Source organism: Suricata suricatta, chromosome 2 (genome assembly GCF_006229205.1).
Source record: "Suricata suricatta isolate VVHF042 chromosome 2, meerkat_22Aug2017_6uvM2_HiC, whole genome shotgun sequence".
Classification (NCBI taxonomy): Eukaryota; Metazoa; Chordata; class Mammalia; order Carnivora; family Herpestidae; genus Suricata; species Suricata suricatta.
Window position 1 is genome coordinate 28,200,118 of NC_043701.1, and position 18,259 is coordinate 28,218,376.

Below are 18,259 nucleotides of genomic sequence, written 5' to 3' on the forward strand. Positions count from 1 at the left end.
CATGCCCGGGCTGTTTTCGTCCTTCAGTGTCTCCGCCTGTCCTTTGTTACGGACAGTTACAAAGTCCTGGGAGGACGTGATGCCCCCAGCTAAGGACGCGCGCAGGTCAGAGATCTAGAAGGCAGAAGGATTTTCGGGGAGGAGCAGGGGCAGGGCATGACCTAGCACCTGGCAGCACCGCCGATTGGCGGAGCAGAAGGTTGTTCCCTCAGAGCGGCCTCTGATTGGCTGAGGGACGAAGAGGCGTGACGTCCTCAGAAGTTGAGCAAACACCTCCTCCTCCCGGCTCCCACCCAATTTCTGCTGGGAGTTCGGAGCCTACCCAGTCCGGAGCTCGGAGCTCGGAGGCGGCGGGACCGGTCGGCCCACCACAGAGGACAAGGTGAGGAGAACCGCCCGGAAGGGGCTGAGCCGATGGGCGGTGGGCTCAGCCAGAGAGATGCCCTCGGAGGTCGCCGGCGAGGTTCCGATTGTCTACCGAGAGGGGTCAGCGAGCTCTGCCCGCCCCCCCCCTCCCTGCGCCACCGGCGACCTGGCGACTCCGCGGAACTCCGCAGTTGCCCGGACCGGCGAGGGAGAGGGTGGTGAGCGTTTGGGCCTCCCCTCCGAGCGTTTCCCTTGGAGCGAGGGAGGGCTGTGGGCGCCGTTCTGGAATTTCTGAATAGGAAAGGGAAGGGGTGACAATTAGAATTTCTTCTTTTTTTCTTTGTCTTTTCTGTTTTTCCTTTTCTTTCTTTCTTTCTTTCTTTCTTTCTTTCTTTCTTTCTTTCTTTCTTTCTTTCTTTCTTTCTTTTCTTTACTTTTTTGGAGGGAAAAGGGGGGGCGATTGCTGGGCGGTAAAGGATAGGTATTAAAGCTGTAGAACGAACACCCAGTTAGTTCTCCGACTCTACGCTTATTTACCAGGTTGACTGGTGCTAGGTGTGGCTGATGGAGGTTGTGGGGGGCAAGCCTCGCCCTTACCTACAGCTTTCTTTGTGCGCCGTTGCCGGTTGACCTTTCCATCTCTGGCCTGCTTAGCCAAACTTTGATTATAAACTTCTCACCCTGACCATCTTGGGCTGGTCATTCTCTTTGAGATAGGGACTCCCCCCCCCCCCCCCCCCCCCCCAGTAAATTGCTGTCCCCAGTCGACTCTCTCATGACCTAGAAGATATGAGAAAGTTAAACTCGGGAGACCTTGCGGGGTTCTGAGGCCAGGGTGAGCACTTATGCGAAGAAGGGTCGCAAGAAGACGACCATTTGTTACCTACTCTGCTTGACTGAGTTGGGCTAAATGCCCTGATCACTTCCAGAAAAGATGTGCTTTTCAGACACTGATTTTAGGGGAGTGGGGTAAGGTGTGGGAGAGGAAGGAAAGGGGAGAGCGAGTGTTCAGTAACCTGAACATAGGTGAATATTTTTTGATATTATGGGCCGTCAGTTATCAGAATGTGGGTAAAGTGTAGCTGTGATTGTGCCGATGTAGCTAATCATGGGACCGAAGTATTGGCCCAGGGGGTAGCGATCACATACTTCAGAGCAAAAAAAAAAAAAAAAAAAGAAAAGAAAAAGAAAAAAGAAAGAAAAGAAAAAGGAAAAAGAAAAAGAAAAAAGTCATCAATAGCACTTTGCAAGGATGCCTATATGTCTCTCTGTGTATTTCATCACTTGCACTGCCCTCTCCCTTTTTCTCCATAACAATTAGTGAATCTCGGGGTACATGACCTTCTACAAGTGTACACTTGAGGCAATTCTGTGAAGTGAGTTAGGAGGACAGAGATTTAGGGTAACCTTCCCTAGTGATGTTCCCGCTCTCCAGACAATCGTATTTATTGTCAGTCCCACTTCTTATTGGTGACAGCATCATCAGAACCTGATTTATTTGCAATGGAGTCACCCCTCCCACCCCCAATTAAGACTTTATTTAAGCCTGAACAGATGTTGGCTCAGGATTTTGGAAGTGATCTTTGGTATGTATGCAGTGCCCGTTTAACAAAAGTTTTCATTTTTCCAAACATTATCTTATTAATTATCTCATAGAAACAACATTGCAAACAGTGGCAAGTTTCCTTGGTGAGGTCACAAAAAAGTTATATGTAATTCATGGGATCACAGGAATGGTATATATTGCATGGGAAATAACATTATTACCCTTTTCATCTAATCTAAGATGCCATAGACTGTAGAATGAATTCCTCTTTTGGGGATGCTAAAATGTGAAAAAATATGAAAAATTTAATGAAGTAAAGTACAGTATTAAAATGTTATTTGTTTTGAACACCTATGCCTGAAGGGTGAAGAGACGGCTTACTGGGCTCCATTTTGTTTTCCTTGAAAAATGTAAAGAAGGGGTCAATGTGGAGTCCTCTTGAAGGCCTTATTACAGTGTGACAAAGATGAAGGAAAGGTAGTGTTTTCTGTGGGTGGTGTGGTTGTGCTCACCTGTGAGGAGGAAGCAGGCTTGGAACCTTTTTCTTTTCTTGACATTTATTGAGCGTTAACAGCATGTAAGACAGTACTCAGTATTTACATGTAGGAGCTCAGATAAACTTCACGACAGCCCCAAGAGGTAGATACTAATATGAATCCATTTTGCAGATGAGGCACAAATAGGTCAAGTTATGTGCCAAGGTCACAGAGTAAGCATTTACACTTTAGCAAAGAGACACAAGGATAAACATTTTGGATAAGAGTCCAATTGAAAATTAACTTTGCATTCCATCTCAATGATACTAAGTTTGTGGGATAAAGATCAGATGATCTTTAGATCTTTAGATGATTTTGAGAAGCTGCTTCATTCAAAACATGAATATTCTTAGACCAGATTAAAGAATATTAGACTCTCCATGCCCCAGATCTACTGTTTTTTGTTTGCTTGTTTGTTTGTTAACATTTGGTTAACAGTTTTATAAAAAGTTTTGTGTGGAAGCATGAAAAGAGTGTACCTATGCAAGAGGAAGTGAAAGTACGGAGGATAGTGTTGCTGCATGCCCAAGCCTAGTTCTAGCAAGTCTTGGGGTTGGGAGGTATTTGGATTAGTTTTAGGCCATTACCAGATGTTTATTAATTTGGGACTCTTCTGGGCCTCTCCAGGATTAGTATGGTCTGGATACCACATATCCAGCATGGGCTGAGACTCTTGGCCATGGAGCTGTGGCTCTCTGTCCTGGTAGCCAGCTTTTCCTCAGATGCAGTCTTCTATGGATACATCGCACAAAATCTCTTTTGGTTCCTTCATGTGATTTATGATGATAATCTACCCAGTGATCATGGTTTATTTCATAGTAACTAAAAGAAAATGGTGAGATATGTATGAAATGCCAGGCTTGCCCTGTCTATCTATCCATCCATCCTATCATATAATGACCATTTTCCTTTTTACTTCTCTTGAAAAGGATAGAAAATACTAAGAAGATTTAAGTGTGTCCTTTCTCTGCCCCATTCTAATGTGTACATTGCAAAGACGGATAATTTAGAAGTTAAAAGAGGTTCTTAAGACTTCCCCCCATTGGAAGATGGGAAGAGAAGTAAGGGGGTATCAGGGAGGATGTTCTGTCGCTAAGTCCAGCTGCTCGACTTCCTCCTTTCGCAGTACATGTCTGTGTCATTCACTGTAATACTTCCATAACTTTTCAGAGTCATTTCACATTCCTGATGCATCCTAGGTAAGTAAACATGTGTACCTTAGAGCTGATCTTGTTTTATAAAAACATAGAGAAGACTCTTTTAAATTTCATGTTTACGCTATGTGGAATATTGGTCTTTGCTGTGTTGAAGGAAAGACTGTTTAGAAATTGTCAGGGGAAAGGTCTTATTTCCCTCCACCAACTATGTGACACTTCTCTTTCTACCCCTCATTCCTTTCTTCCTGTTTTTCCTCCTTATTCTCTCTGACTCTTCCTTTGCCTTCTCCTTTCATTTTCTTGCTTTCCCACACTCTCCTTGCTCATGCTACAGGCTCTCATTAGCACCTGACCCTGTCAGATTAACTCACTAGAGCCAGTAGGTAAGCCAGTGGGCTTCCTGCTTTGTTTCATTGAAAGATTGCCAGAAATATACCTCACGTTTACTTCCTGGTATTGTTGGAAAAGCCCACAAAATTTAGGACAAGGATTTCCAAAACAGCCCGTCTGGGCATTTCCCTGAAAGACCAGATACGGCAGTGCCCTCCTTGAGAGCAATTAAGAAAGCCTCACTGCTACAGATCGCTGGATGAGCTTGTGATGAAATGAATAGTGGGCCTGGAAACTTCCACATTGAGACCCAATTTCAATGTTCAAGCAGTTACTAACATGGTAATACCTTCTATAGTTGAATCTTTTTTCCTAAGCACCCAGAAACATAGAATTTACCTTGGGAGTGACTCAGGAGGGGTTTTGGGTGGCATAGGGGAGAGGGATCCACAGATGCACCCCATCCCAGAGGGGAGAATTGATCATTTACTCTAGTAAAGTCGATGCCATATGGATCTGAGTTATTTCTGAAATGAGCTGGAAGCAGTAGCATGCATCAGACCTACATGGTGTGGATCTGCAGGCTTTGGCAAAGAGAAAATCCCGAGTATTAAACATTAACCCAGTACTCCTGCTTCTGCTTAAAAGCAATGACTCTAGTCAGACTCCAGTTCTGGTTTTTCATCTGTAAAATGGAGATAATGACAGTTATCTACTCATTAAGATTTTTGCAAGGAGGAAATGAAATAATGTCAATAAAGTGCTCAGCATACTGCTTGGTATATAATGCTTAATCATTGGTAACTGTTGTTGCATTTATTTACAAGCAAAGCTACACGAATTACAAGTTGAGAATTCCCGACAAGAAGTGAAAGTGAAAGCAGCTTCCCAAATAAACTTCAGAGTGTAGCTCCCTGCTCCTTTCCTTTTCTAGTTTGCATGGAAAGTCTGCCTTTGCCGATAATATGAGTGTGTGTGTCTGTGTCTCCTCCTTCACTGTGTCCCCCAGCCCAGACAAGGGAGGTGGGGACGAAGAGGTGCGATGGTCCCTGAGTGAGGGAAGGCTGTGATTATAAATCAAGTTTGGGATGAGGAGAGAGGCTAACTTGCCTGAATGTGTTCCTTCATACTGGCTGCAAGAATTGCTACTAACAATAGTGGATGCAGGGTCACTTGGTCACCTACGGTATGTGAAATAGAGCCCCTGCTCGGAAGATGGGACTTTTTCTGAGCTCATCTGTGTGTTCAACAAACCTCACTTGTCTTTGGAATTGGTTTTATTTTAGAACATAGAGATTTCAGTTCTATCGATGGGATGTTGCAGTTTCCCTATTGGTTTGGGGGAGACGAAGTGCTGTGGGCTTTGGCTTGGGTTTGGACCTAGTGTAATCTCTTTTTAAAAACAAAACTATGAATAAACCAAAAAGTAGCTAGAGTATGTGGCAGGCTTGCTCATCAGTATTTTGGCCCAAGCAAAAGTCAGCTTGAGCTCTGGCATCAAGGAGTCGCTTGCTGTATGCATCGTTTTTCTTCCTGCCCCTCTTCCTTCTAAAGCTTCTCAGCTGACCTCCTTGCTGTTTGCTTTGTTCTTTTAGTCCGTTGCGTTGTGAGTTGACCTACAATTTTTCTCTCTCACATGGCAAGTAGTTGCCCCCAGGAAATGCACTTGTGTGCCCCACTGTTCTGACAAAATGTCCCATCTGTAAAGTGAGTCTGATTTAGAGATTGCAGTCTGATGTGATAGAAATGTGTTCCATAAGAATTTTGGTCTATGTGAGCAGTGATTGGTGAGAAATTTCTAGAAGGTGTGACATCATTTAGTCCCCACATTTTCCTGCCTTCCTTAAACATAAAAAACATTGAAATGATCCAGCAAATTATCCTTGACATGACATTTGACTGCCAAGCGTATGTAACCATTTGAAGAGGAACAATAGTTTGATATTTATGCTTTTATATAAAACTCTCTAATACATAGTAAGCCTCCTGTAAACATTTCTTGATTGAATAAATGAGTGGAATTACGCAATCTGGAATAGCAGTTAGAAAGCTGGTCAAGATAGGTCGGGGTTTAATATAAAAGCGGGAGGAAGTGGTATGGGGAGGAAACCCTGAAAAGGAGAAGAGTATGTTTATAGCAACAAAAGGGTCAGGGAAGGTTAAGACGGTGCTTCTTAAACTTTTAACAGCTGTGGTAAAGAAATATATTAGTTTTGTTTTCTTAAATTTCCAATCTGCCAGGACCAATACTTTCATAAAATTCAGTAACAATGAATTACTGCAAAAATGATTGTGTGGTATAAAGATTTACAAGTGTCTACTTTCTATTTCTGTACATAGCTCATACAGGACCTGTAAAAAGCAGTTCACTGACCTACAGGCTTCAAACACACTTTGAGTAGCTCTAGCGTAGGGAATGGTGAGAGATAAAACTCAAAAGAGGTTGGAACTGGATTGTCAAAAATCTTGTACTTGATTATAGGTTTCCAACCTTTATGCCATCAAAAGGGACACAAATTATCTTCTTGTATTTGCATTGTAGGTTAGCATGCTTAAGACTTTTGTGCTGAATATATGGCTGATGAAACATATACAGTAAAACCTTGGTTGGCACACACAATTTGTTTCAGAAACATGCTTGTAATCCAAAGCACTTGTATGTCAAAGCAAATTTCCCCATAAAAAATAATGGAGCCTCAGATGATTCGTTCCACAACACAAAAATACTCATAAAAATGGTTACAGTACTGTAATATAATATAAAATAATAAGGAAAATACAAAATATAAAGAAAAATAAACAAATTAACTTGTACTTACCTCTGAAAACCTTCCTTGCTGGTGTGAGGGAAACGAGAGAGGAGGGTTATTGTGTAGGACTTTCACTACAGGAATCAGCTACCTATTGGCCCAATGGAATCTTTTCCCTTTTCATGCAAATTGAACAAGGAACCTATCCAATGACACTTGCTTTTGTCTCCTTTTGAGGATTTCCTGGAAATGGGACACTGTATTGTTAAACAGGTTTATCGCTGGCCCTGCTACAGCCTTCTGGGGGTGGTGCTCTCCTACAAAGTTTTGAACTGTTTCCCACATCTTACACACCTCCCTAATCTTATTTGAAGTGAGGGATTTCTCTGCCTTTTTCTCTTCCTCCCCTGCAGACGAGATGCAGATGTAGACTTCTTATAAAATCTTGCAGTTTCAGCCGCTTGCATACCTCGTTCACACGTCTCAATGATTTCCTTCCAAACTTCCACAGTAATGGTTTCCTTCTTACTGTCTTTCTTTTCAACCTTTTTCTGCATGGGGGCCATTGTATAAGTTCACACGGATGTTGACTATAGTACAGGATTAATAAACTCTTGCCATATACTGTATTTAATGCAACTGGCAATAAAGCAACAGAGGAAAGGATCTCTGTTTGCAGGCAGCCTGACCTAGAATGAAGTGAAGTATTCCCAAGCTTACTTTTAGGTTCTTTGAAGTGACAAAAAAAATACATTAGTGCCAGGTGTGGACACGTTCCAATGTTCTGAAAAATCAGATTTCTGCCAAACACTGTAGCCTGAGACTGAGCATCTGAGCATGGAAGACAATTACCCATAAACCCACAGTGGGGCCGGGGGGGGGGGGGGGGGGGGGAACCATTGGCTTAGTTGTGATCACGTGACGTTTAGCATCACATACTACTCCTATTGCAAGACATCGCTCATTTATCAAGTTAAAATATGTTAGAAATGTTTGCTCATCTTGTCGAACACTCGCAGAACAAGTTACTCGCAATCCAAGGCCTTACTGTATATAAAAAACTGTTTGGCTTAACAGATCTTGGTTAGTGTCTTATAATTTGTTCAGTACTTTTTTATTTTGGAAGTAAACTCACTTGTGGAAATTTGGGTTTGTTGGGTAAAGGAGCACTTTTTATCACCTAGGGTTTCCCTCCTCTTTTCTCTACCCTGTATTGGTTACATCTGAGCTGGCTGGATTTTACAGCAGATTTCTCAGGAGACCAGAACTGATCTGTGAGCCCTCCTGCCTTTTGTCTTGTTGTCTTATGATGTCTCTGCAGTCAGCAGGTTTCAAGATGCTACAAGTACAAAGGACCAAACTGGGTCCGCTGGGGCTCAGCTTGTCCCGGGGGCTTCACCACAAAGCCGTGATGGCGCTGAGGCGGGAGGATGTCAACGCCTGGGAGCGCAGGGCCCCCCTGGCTCCCCGGCACATCAAAGGGATCACCAACCTGGGGTACAAAGTCTTAATACAGCCTTCCAATCGGCGGGCCATTCATGACAAGGTAAACATTTCTGGTTTTTTAAATATGTGGGGATAAAATGACTTGTATATGACAATGAAAGAGCATCGGGGTAAAAATAAAATGTTTGTTAGTGTCACGTAAATGCCACATGACAGTATTTCTTTCCTTTGATTATAATGAGATTTCTAGTTAGAATTTTCACTTGAGTCCGGTATTCAGTCAGTCAGTATTATTTTCCCCATTCCATGCTTTCTCCAGCTGAGGGGTGGAGGGCTTGCCTTTAGGAAGAGGTGGTGTCCTACCGTCATTGTCTCCAGGCGTGACCCTAGTTTTGGGACTGGGGAAACAAAGGCCAATAAAATACTGCATTTCCTAGGAATAAATCACTTTCCTACATAACCATCATACCTAAGAAATTAATAATCCCATAATCATTTCACATAGCCCATCTCAAATTCCCCATTGTCTCAAAGGTCTTTGTGATTTTTTAAATTTTAATTGAGGCTTAATTAAAGTTTGTTGCATTCATTGTTATGTCTCTTTAGTTCTTTTAATCTAGAACAGCACATCTTTTGATTTGTGGCATGCATTCTTTTTGAAGAATCCACACTAGTTGACTTGTAGAATAATCTGCTTCTGGGTGTGATTAGTCTGGTTTTTGTCCTTGTGATTAGCTTCAGGTTAAACACTTTTGATATAAATATTATATAAGTGATCTATGTTCTTCCTATTGTATCACATCAGAGACACAAAATATCAGAATGTCCCAAGGTTAGAAATTCGTGGTCACTTGGCGGAGGTGGTTACCACCAGATCTCTCCATTGTATAAGTACCTTTTTCCCTTTGTAATTACTGAGTCATCTGTGGGATGATATTAAAAAAATACTTTTAATATAGTTTATTTATTTTTGAGACAGAGAGAGACAGAGCATGAGTGGGGGAGGGGCAGAGAGAGAGGGAGACCCAGAATCTAAACAGGCTCCAGATGCGGGGCTCAGATCCACGAACTGCGAGATCATGACTTGAGCTAAAGCCAGACACTTAACTGACTGAGCCACCCAGGCGCCCCTGTGGAATGATATTTTGAGACCTGGGAAATCTCCTGTTTGTGTCTCAACCACCTTTTGCTAAAGATGTTAGCATCCATTGATAATCTTTGCCTGAATTATTTTTTTCCCTTGGAAGCTTGCATAATGATGATTTTCTAATTTCATCACTCTTCTAAGTTTATTTGCTGATATTCTTCTGTAGAAAAGAGATTTCCTTTAGTTTCTCTTTTCTCTTTTGCTCTTTTGCGTATCATTATGGATGCATGAGCCTTTTCCATTTATGATAATCTATTAACCATCTTTTTAAATGTCCTAATTACTCCACATTTGAGATAGAGGGTCTTTTAAGGGTGCTTCTACAGCCTTTGGACATGAATCCATTTATTTTTGAACTTTCTTGGTTCCTGCAACAACAAATGGTTTTACCCTTACCTTGTGCTTTATTATTTTTTTAATCCACATCTGGGATTAGCCGTTTCATCAGGAAATCCTGATTTCTTTTAGTATATGGAAACCAAGACCTGATATCTGGTGTTAGGTGTGCTTATTTTTATAGGGATATTGTTGCCCTTAGCCCTTTTAGTGGACAAAGCTAAAAAATACAGATTATACACACACATACACACACACATATATATAGATATACTATATATATACATATAATAGATACATATATATTATACATATACATATATATTATTTAATCATGAGTTAATACTGATATTTCCAATTGAAAGTTTTAACATTGCATGTGTTTCTTACTTTTAAAATTTTATATTTGTATCTGTTTTCTCCAGCAGCAAAATTTTAATTCTTTGTAATATTAATGCATGTTTTTTTGTCTATCCTATATTATACATAAAATAGTTTTGGAATCACAGTACTAATATTACAACTAACAATAAACCTATTACTGCTATGGGAGTAGATCTTAAAAGTTGTCATCACAAGAAAAAATTCTGTAACTATGCATAGTGATGGATGTTAACTAGACTTACTGTGATCATTTTGCATACATGCAAATATCGATTATTATGTTATTCACCTGAACCTAATATAATGTTGTATGTCAATTATACATCAATAAAAAAATAAACCCTTTAAGTGGAGTTTAATATCTTTTGACTTAAAAATTATTTTTTTGGTTTTAGAATACATCTCACAACACTCAGAGTGCAGTATTAAAGTTATTTGAATTATTCAGTGCGTAGTTACACTGTCAATGTGATATACAGTTGGATTTTTTATGTTTTTTCTATACATTTTAATGGTTGTCTTAATATCCTTTTGATTTAATTATATTTTTAAAATAAGTAAAGCATTTTATTTCATAAAGATCATATTCACCATGATAATACTTAGTTTACTTTTCCAAATTGATTTACCTACTATGCCCTTAACAGCTCCTTATATTCCTGCCTCCATATTGGTATATATTTCTTCATTACCTCTGACTGATATTACCACCTTGCATCTCCCTCCTTAATCTCTCCAAATCGTATCTTGTCTTTAAGATAACTTTAAATTTTCATATTTCCTTGATATTATCTCAATCTCCATTAAACTACTGTATCACTTAGATTCTGCTCTGCATAATTCTTTTCATTTTGGTCTCATTTACTGTGCTTCTGACTTCTTTTTACTTTATTTTGTTAGTTCCTTTATAGGGGGAATGTTGTCTGCCTTTTTTTGTGTGTCTTATCATCTCCTTCCTCTCTAGCACAGTCCACTGGACAGAGTACGACAGTAATAAATACTAACTGAACCAAAAGAAAAAAAGAAGAAAGAAACTTAAATATTTCAGATATATGTCTTTCTTTTAAAAATATCAGAGTAAGGGGCACCTGGGTGGCTCAGTTGGTTAAACGTTCAACCCTTCATTTTGGCTTAGGTCATGATCTTAGTCATGACATCCACACTCAGTATGGAGCCCACTTGAAATTCTCTGTCTCCCTCTGTTCCACCAACACTGCTCACACTGTCTCTTAAAAAAAAAAAAAAGAAAACAGAAAACCTGAGTAATAAATTACTGTTTTACATTTGGTGTTTCAGTGCATTGTTGATACAAACTGTACATTTGACAAGTATCTTTAAATCATGTGTACTAGTGGTTATGATTATATCAACTGTTCTTAAATAAGAGCAGGTGGTAAATTTTCTGATTTTTTTTTTGCTACAAAAGTCAAACCTTAAATTGATCTGTAGTGAGAAAGTAAAAATATCAGAAGCAGTTGTTCTGTTACTTGCTCTAATCCATACAGAGTCTATGCCTTCAAAAGATTGCACCTTTAATTGCTATACTTATTTATTAAAGAAAACTTGAATTCAAAAAATCAGGGAAATAACTTTTAACCAAAACTGCATTCCTAGGAATATGTTAAAGCTGGTGGCATTCTTCAGGAGGATATTTCTGAAGCCTGTCTAATCTTGGGAGTTAAAAGACCCCCGGAGGAAAAACTAATGTCTAAGAAGACTTACGCATTCTTCTCCCACACAATAAAGGCTCAGGAGGCCAATATGGGCTTGTTGGATGAGATTCTAAGAAAGGTAATTCGTGACCAGTAATCATAAATGTTAGCATAGAAACAATATTTCTTTTTACTTTTAAATGTCAAGTGGCGTTTTCGTTTTCTTTTGGCATCTAGGAAATACATCATGTTATTCACCTCCAGAGGGAAAGGTGATCTATGAGTCAGTGCCTGAATGGTTCTGCTGCTTTTAGGGCTCCTCTGTGGTGCAAGTTTGGAGTTTGTAATAAGAGAAACCAAACAAATTTCATTCTTTCTGTATTCTCAAATGGAAAGAATGATAGAAGTGTTCCCCCCAAACCATTAGCAATCTATAAGACCAATTGGTCAGATATTACCAAGTAGAATTTTGTTGCTTAAAAAGAGTCTCAGGAATCATACATATCCATCTCCCTCGTTTTTCAGATGGAGCCCAGAGGGGCAAAGTGCCTCAACTTGGGTTGCACAGCTCTGTAGTGCCAGACCTGGACTGGGGATTATTTTTATGTTTATTAACATTCATAAAGGAAAAAAATCATTTTTAAGATACAAATACTATGGAAAACTATCAGCTGTTTAAAATACAGAGTATTCTTTCAACAAATATTGGTGTCTGTAATGTGTCTGACACTGTTCACTGCAATGGCAATAAAGTAACTCTGTCTGCACAGAACTTACATTCTAATGCAAGGAAACACTTGATAAATCTATAAATAAGACATCCCATCTATCAACTGAAGATATGTGTTTTGGAGATAAATATGATACAGAAGGAGAAAAGGGGCTCTGGGCCCCACGGGTTGTGACAATAGTGTAAATAGGATGATCAGGGAATACCTCACTGATTTGGTCTTGAGCAAAAATTTGAAGGAGGTGAAGGATCAAGTCATATCCATTGGAGAAGTCTCACAAGCAGAAAGCAGAGTAGTGCTAGGTCCTGAGGGTCTGGCTGAGTTGGAGGTTAGACTAAATGATGTTCTAAAGTCTTTATTCAGCCTGCTGTGTGGATAATGTTGGAGGTGGGAGGAGAAAACCGATAAGCTTGCTAGCCTAGACTAATATGGATGCCAGTTTACAAATACAGTGGCTCATTCGAGGGTGCTGGCAGTGGAGGTGGTGATACACAGACCAAGATTTGGTTTATTTTAGGGATCAGGTCCTGCAGAGGTTACTGATGAAATGAATGTGGAATATGAGAGAAAGCAGAATTGGAGAGGAGCCCAAGGTTTTAGCCTGAGAATTTGAAGGAATTGCCACAGACTGAGATGCTGTTAGTGCAAGAGGGAGCCGGCTTAGGTGGGAGGATCAGGAGTCGACGTTAGGGCCTGTTGAGTTCAGTTTGTCCATTAGACATTTAAGGAGGTTTTAGATTTTAGACATTAGATTTTAAGAAGATACTGAGCCCTGACAGGCATTCTGTTGTCAGAGACTTGATGGCATCTAAGACCATGAGACTGGATGAGGGTAGGTAGTGAGTGTGGATAGAGAAGGCCAAGGTCCAAGTCCTGGGGTAAGGATGTTAGAGCATTAGCAACTAGACTGGAATCTGAGAATAGGCAGAGGACAGAAGACTTCACAAACAGTAACAGCAATGGAGGAAATGTGTTTTGTAAAGCCCTATAGCATACATTCCGACTAACCTCAAATCTGCTACACCTTGGCTAGTTAATTTCCAGTGGTTCTGAAGAACAAATTCAAAACATAATGAATGGAAATAATACTTTAAGAGGAAGGTTTCACGTAAGTAGATAAACTTAAAAAGTACTTTAGAAACATTCTGTTGCTATATGAACTTTTGTTTGGGCATGGCTTCTTTGGGGCAGCATTTTGTAACCAGTTACTTGGAGATGGATGAATAGTAAACATTCTGAAATTCAGGCACATGGTAAAAATCATATGATATTTAAGGAAATATAATGACTGTTTAAAACATTCTGTACTTACAGTGTGTCAGTAGCTTTTAAGCATGAATTAATAGGACATTTCTGAGAGGGAAGATTCCCAAAGATAGAGGAAGAATGTGGTTTTAGCGAAGCTGAGAAAGTGAAAAGCAGGCAGCATGTACTCCTACTCTGTGAATGAAGCTTTTTTGTAAAAGGATGTGTGTGTGGATTTGAGAGGAGGTGTTGTTATTTTTAAGGTAGGAAGAGGCAGTGTACAAAGGGATGATGCAGGAAAGAGAAAGTTCAAGAGTGTTCTGGGAGGACATGGGGAAAAGGTGGGATCCAGCTCATGGAAATTAGCCATAGGAAAGACTTGTTTTCTTTGAGACTAGAAGAAAGGATGTGGGGAGCAGTGGGGCTATAGATGGTGCTGGCCTCAAAGTTAGAGGAATTAATGCCTTTCCTACTTCATTAGCTACCGTCAAGAGCATTGAGCACCCTGCTAGGACCATTCTTTCATCTCAAGTCATAAACCTATTCTTGGTTTGTGACTCCACATTTTCTAAATATTTCATGGTGCACCTAATGGTAACTTATAAAGTCAAGTCAAGATGTATGTACTAAGAGAAGTAATATGAAAATTTACTTGCTCATATATGTGCTTTACCCATTGATGTTAAGCTTGATGGGTCTGAGTGAAAACCTTTTATTCTTTCCTCAGGAAATCCGACTTATTGATTATGAGAAAATGGTGGATCATAGAGGAGTACGGGTAGTGGCCTTTGGGCAGTGGGCAGGCGTAGCAGGTAGGTATGCCAGGCTTTTACATCACCCGCTTTCTGAATTTGCCAGGGGGGTAACTGTGTTTTCCTTTTATCTGTGGCAAGGGCTTGGAAGTGTTCATTTCTACCAATAAAAATAAACATGGGTGTGCCTAAGGGTGACAAATATTAGGGAAATAAGATAAGAAGGTAAATCATTAAATACCTTTATTGTAAAAGTTAGAAAAGAAAATCAGGGAAAAGGAGAACAACAATGAATAGGGTCTGACTTTTTAGGTACTTCTCTCTGGAAAACTAGCAGAGGTCAGTTTGGTGATGAGAAATTGTGGAGAAGAAGAAAGGGGGAAAGAGAGAACAGATACAGGGATAGGAACCAAGAAAGGAGTAATTTACAAAGTATTAGAGCTGGAGTTCAGGGGAAACTACACTTAATTTTTGTCCCATTAGTACTTTGAACCTTCTTTAGTTGAGAAAACATCACCTTATGTTATAACTCTGCATCAGATTAGACTACTTGAAGGTCTGTGATTAAGACAAGCAGGCAGAAAAATTGTGGGGATATAGGACAGTAAGACACCATCAGCCACCCTGACCTAATTGACAGTTATTGAGTACTCATCCAGATGGCCCATATGCTGGGTCACAAAACAATCCTTAATAGACATAAAATGTTTGAAATCATAGAGTATGTGCTCTGACTATAATAAAGCTGATTTTGAAATAATAATACAAGGATATCTAGAAAATTTCCAGATATTTAGAAGGTAGAAAATATATTTTTGAATAATTCATGAGTCAAGGAGGAATCACAGGAAAAATTAGAATATATTTCAAACTGAATGAAAATTTAAAACAGCATACTAAAATTTATGAGGCACAAATGAAGTGGTGCTTAGAAGGAAATGCTTTATTAGAAAAGAAGAAAGTCAAAATTAATGATCTAAACTTCCATCTTAAATTTTTAAAAATTTTTTTATTTTTGAGAGACAGAGAGAGCCAGTGTGAGCAGGGGAGGGTCAGAGAGAGAGAGGGAGACACAGAATCCGAAGCAGGCTCCAGGCTCTGAGCTAGCTGTCAGCACAGAGCCCGACGCGGGGCTCGAACCCACGAACCGTGAGATCATGACCCGAGCCGAAGCCGGATGCTTAACTGACTGAGCCACCCAGGTGCCCCTAAATTTCCATCTTACAAAACAAGAAAATGATGAAGTAATTAAAGCCAAAGAAAAAACATGGAAAGGAATAATAAAGATAAGAGGGGGAAATCAGTGAAATCTAAAGCAAGTTATTTTTAAACAAATCAATAAAATTGATAGGCCTCCAGTTAGGCTGATTAAAAAAATAGAGAGAGAGAGGGAAAGAGAGAAGCCACAATTTACCAATATTAGGAATGCAAGAGGCGTCATCACTATACATCCTATAGACATTAAAGGGATAAGAAAATATTATGGATAGGCCAATAAATTTAACAATGTTAACCAAATAAACAAATGCCAACACGAAAATTACCAATACCAACAAAAGAAGAAATAAAAAACTTGAATATCAATATACAAAAGAAATTCTAATCATAGTCATTTATCAAGAGAAATGAACTATTTTTTGTAAATACTTATTTCTAGTAACTTCATTCCTAATGTCCTTGAAAGAATCCAAATGTTGATCAACAGAGGAATAGGTAAATAAATTGTCATATATCGATAAAATAGAAAACTCTTTCATCAATAGAAACAAGTAAACTAATACACTCAATTATGTATGTATCTCAAAAACATTATGTTGAGTCAAAGCAGACACACAAAAAAGAGTATATACTTATAATTTCATTTATATGAAACTGTAGAAGTAACTACTCTACATGGAGAAATAAGATCAGTATTTTCCTGGGCCAAAGGGTTGGGGAGGGTTGAATGAGGTGATGGAAATATTCTATATCTTGATTATGTTGGTGATAATATGAGTGTATACATAAGTTCACAGTTATCAAATGATACACTTTAAATTGGTGTTTTTTTATTGAATATAAATTACTCTTTTAAAAGTTGACTTGAGAAAAAAAGATCAAAGAACATTTGGGAAGGGATAAAGAGAGGGAAAGTTATGTTCCTAAAAAGAAGAAGGGAAGAATGGATGATGAGGTCTTTGCTATGGTATGCTGAGTTTTCATTGATTGAGTTCAAATAGGAAAACCTCAGAGGTAGTTGATTAGTTCTTGAATTGAAATATCTGTGTTAGAGATATAGACTTGGGGTCAGCAGCATACAGAGTACTTGAAATTTAGGACTGGATGAGATTAGCTAAGGAAAAAAAATGTAGAGATTGAAGAGAATAGGGCCCTGGACAGTATCCTGAGGCTGATTAAGGTATAAGGAAAGGGCAGGGGACACTAATTTAAAAGAAATGGGCACAGGAGGAGGCACCTACAGAAATATGGGAGGAAATTTGCAAGTCAGAGATGCTGAAGGAAAGGAGGGTTCCAATAAAGAGGGATTCTCTATGTTGCCAAATATCTCTGACAAGTAAGTCAAGATCTGACAATTGTCCACTGGGTTTAGCTATTTAGGTCACTAAAATTGCTAACAGCAGTCATAGGTAGAGTCAGTCGTGACCTTGTTTTTGCTCATTAGTTTTGGTTCAAGAGGAATCTAAGTATCTTTAAATGTTGATAAGAGTGAACTAATGGGGGGGATAGTGAATGAAATAATAATTCAAGAGAGGATTCCTTAGAGAAGGAATGGGAAGAGATGGGATCTGGAGCAAAGGTGGAGACATTAATCTTAGAGAAGAAGAGGGATGCTCTTTCCATTTTGGCAGATTGAAAGTGGAAGTGATAGGTAGAGATGCAGCTGAGTTAGTACTTTTGATGGCCACAAGTTCAGGGGATGGATAAGGTGACCATTGCGGCCCCCTCCAAATCTGAGATGCTGTGGTCTGTGCTTCCTCAGAGCACCGAGCAGTTTGGAGAATGGTTAGAGAAAATAGCTTTGACTCCTCCTGACTAATGGTTTTTCTGTTGGTCTGATTCTGCAATAGGGATGATCAACATTTTACATGGAATGGGGTTAAGGCTCCTTGCTTTGGGACATCACACACCTTTTATGGTGAGATGTGTATTTTGTTTATTTTTTCAAAAATATGTATCACACTTTAAGAACAGGAAAAGGTCTGAGGATGTAGACTAACCTGAATTCGTGTTTGATTTCAGCACATTGGCATGGCTCATAACTACAGGAACAGCAGTCAGGCTGTGCAAGCCGTCCGCGATGCTGGCTATGAAATATCTCTGGGTTTGATGCCAAAATCGATAGGGCCCTTGACATTTGTGTTCACAGGGACTGGTAATGTATCTAAGGTAACTTCTTAGATACTTCTAAGAATGTCTGCTTTCTGTAAAGCAGTCAAAATTCTGAAACTAACCCAAAGGATGTGAGCATTCTGTGGGTACTGCTTTTGGAATGAGTGGGCATTCTGTGTTTGGTACTTTTCTTACCTATGTTCTTTTACCACAGTAAAGAGCAGTAATGATCCAAACCTATTTTCTTTGCTTTTAGTTGACTCCAAGCTGTCAGGGACTTTGAACGCTTTTTCTTTTTAAAGGGATAAATCAGTGTTAACGGTATAAAGGTCTGCTCTTAGGGACAGCTGTTTTACCTTCTTTGGTTGTCCAAAGGTTTGGAAGTGACCACAGGTGTAAACTTTTTTAAATGACTTGGAGTTTTGCCAGTAAGATTTTAGGAAGCCTAATTCAGGATTGGAATAAATACTTTCTTCCTTTGGGGGTGGTGTTGAGAAGACATTTGTGATCCCCTAGAGAAACTTGTAATTTGTAAAAGAGATCTTTCAATG

The 18,259-nt window shown here is 39.4% G+C and overlaps 1 protein-coding gene across 3 annotated transcripts in view; it reads left to right on the forward strand.

The window, feature by feature from the left end:
• Positions 1-309: 309 nt before the first annotated feature.
• Positions 310-18,259, forward strand: part of AASS (aminoadipate-semialdehyde synthase) — a 56,433-nt gene continuing 38,483 nt past the window's right edge. For 2 of the 3 annotated variants that reach the window (XM_029924319.1, XM_029924334.1), the window contains exons 1-6: positions 310-382; positions 8,007-8,231; positions 11,613-11,789; positions 14,354-14,438; positions 17,447-17,514; positions 17,619-17,765. In XM_029924319.1, coding sequence (XP_029780179.1) covers positions 8,022-8,231; positions 11,613-11,789; positions 14,354-14,438; positions 17,447-17,514; positions 17,619-17,765 — 687 coding nt within the window. In that variant the 5' untranslated portion in view covers positions 310-382; positions 8,007-8,021. The remainder of the gene's footprint in view (positions 383-8,006; positions 8,232-11,612; positions 11,790-14,353; positions 14,439-17,446; positions 17,515-17,618; positions 17,766-18,259) is intronic. The other variant, XM_029924326.1, reaches the window with a different exon arrangement.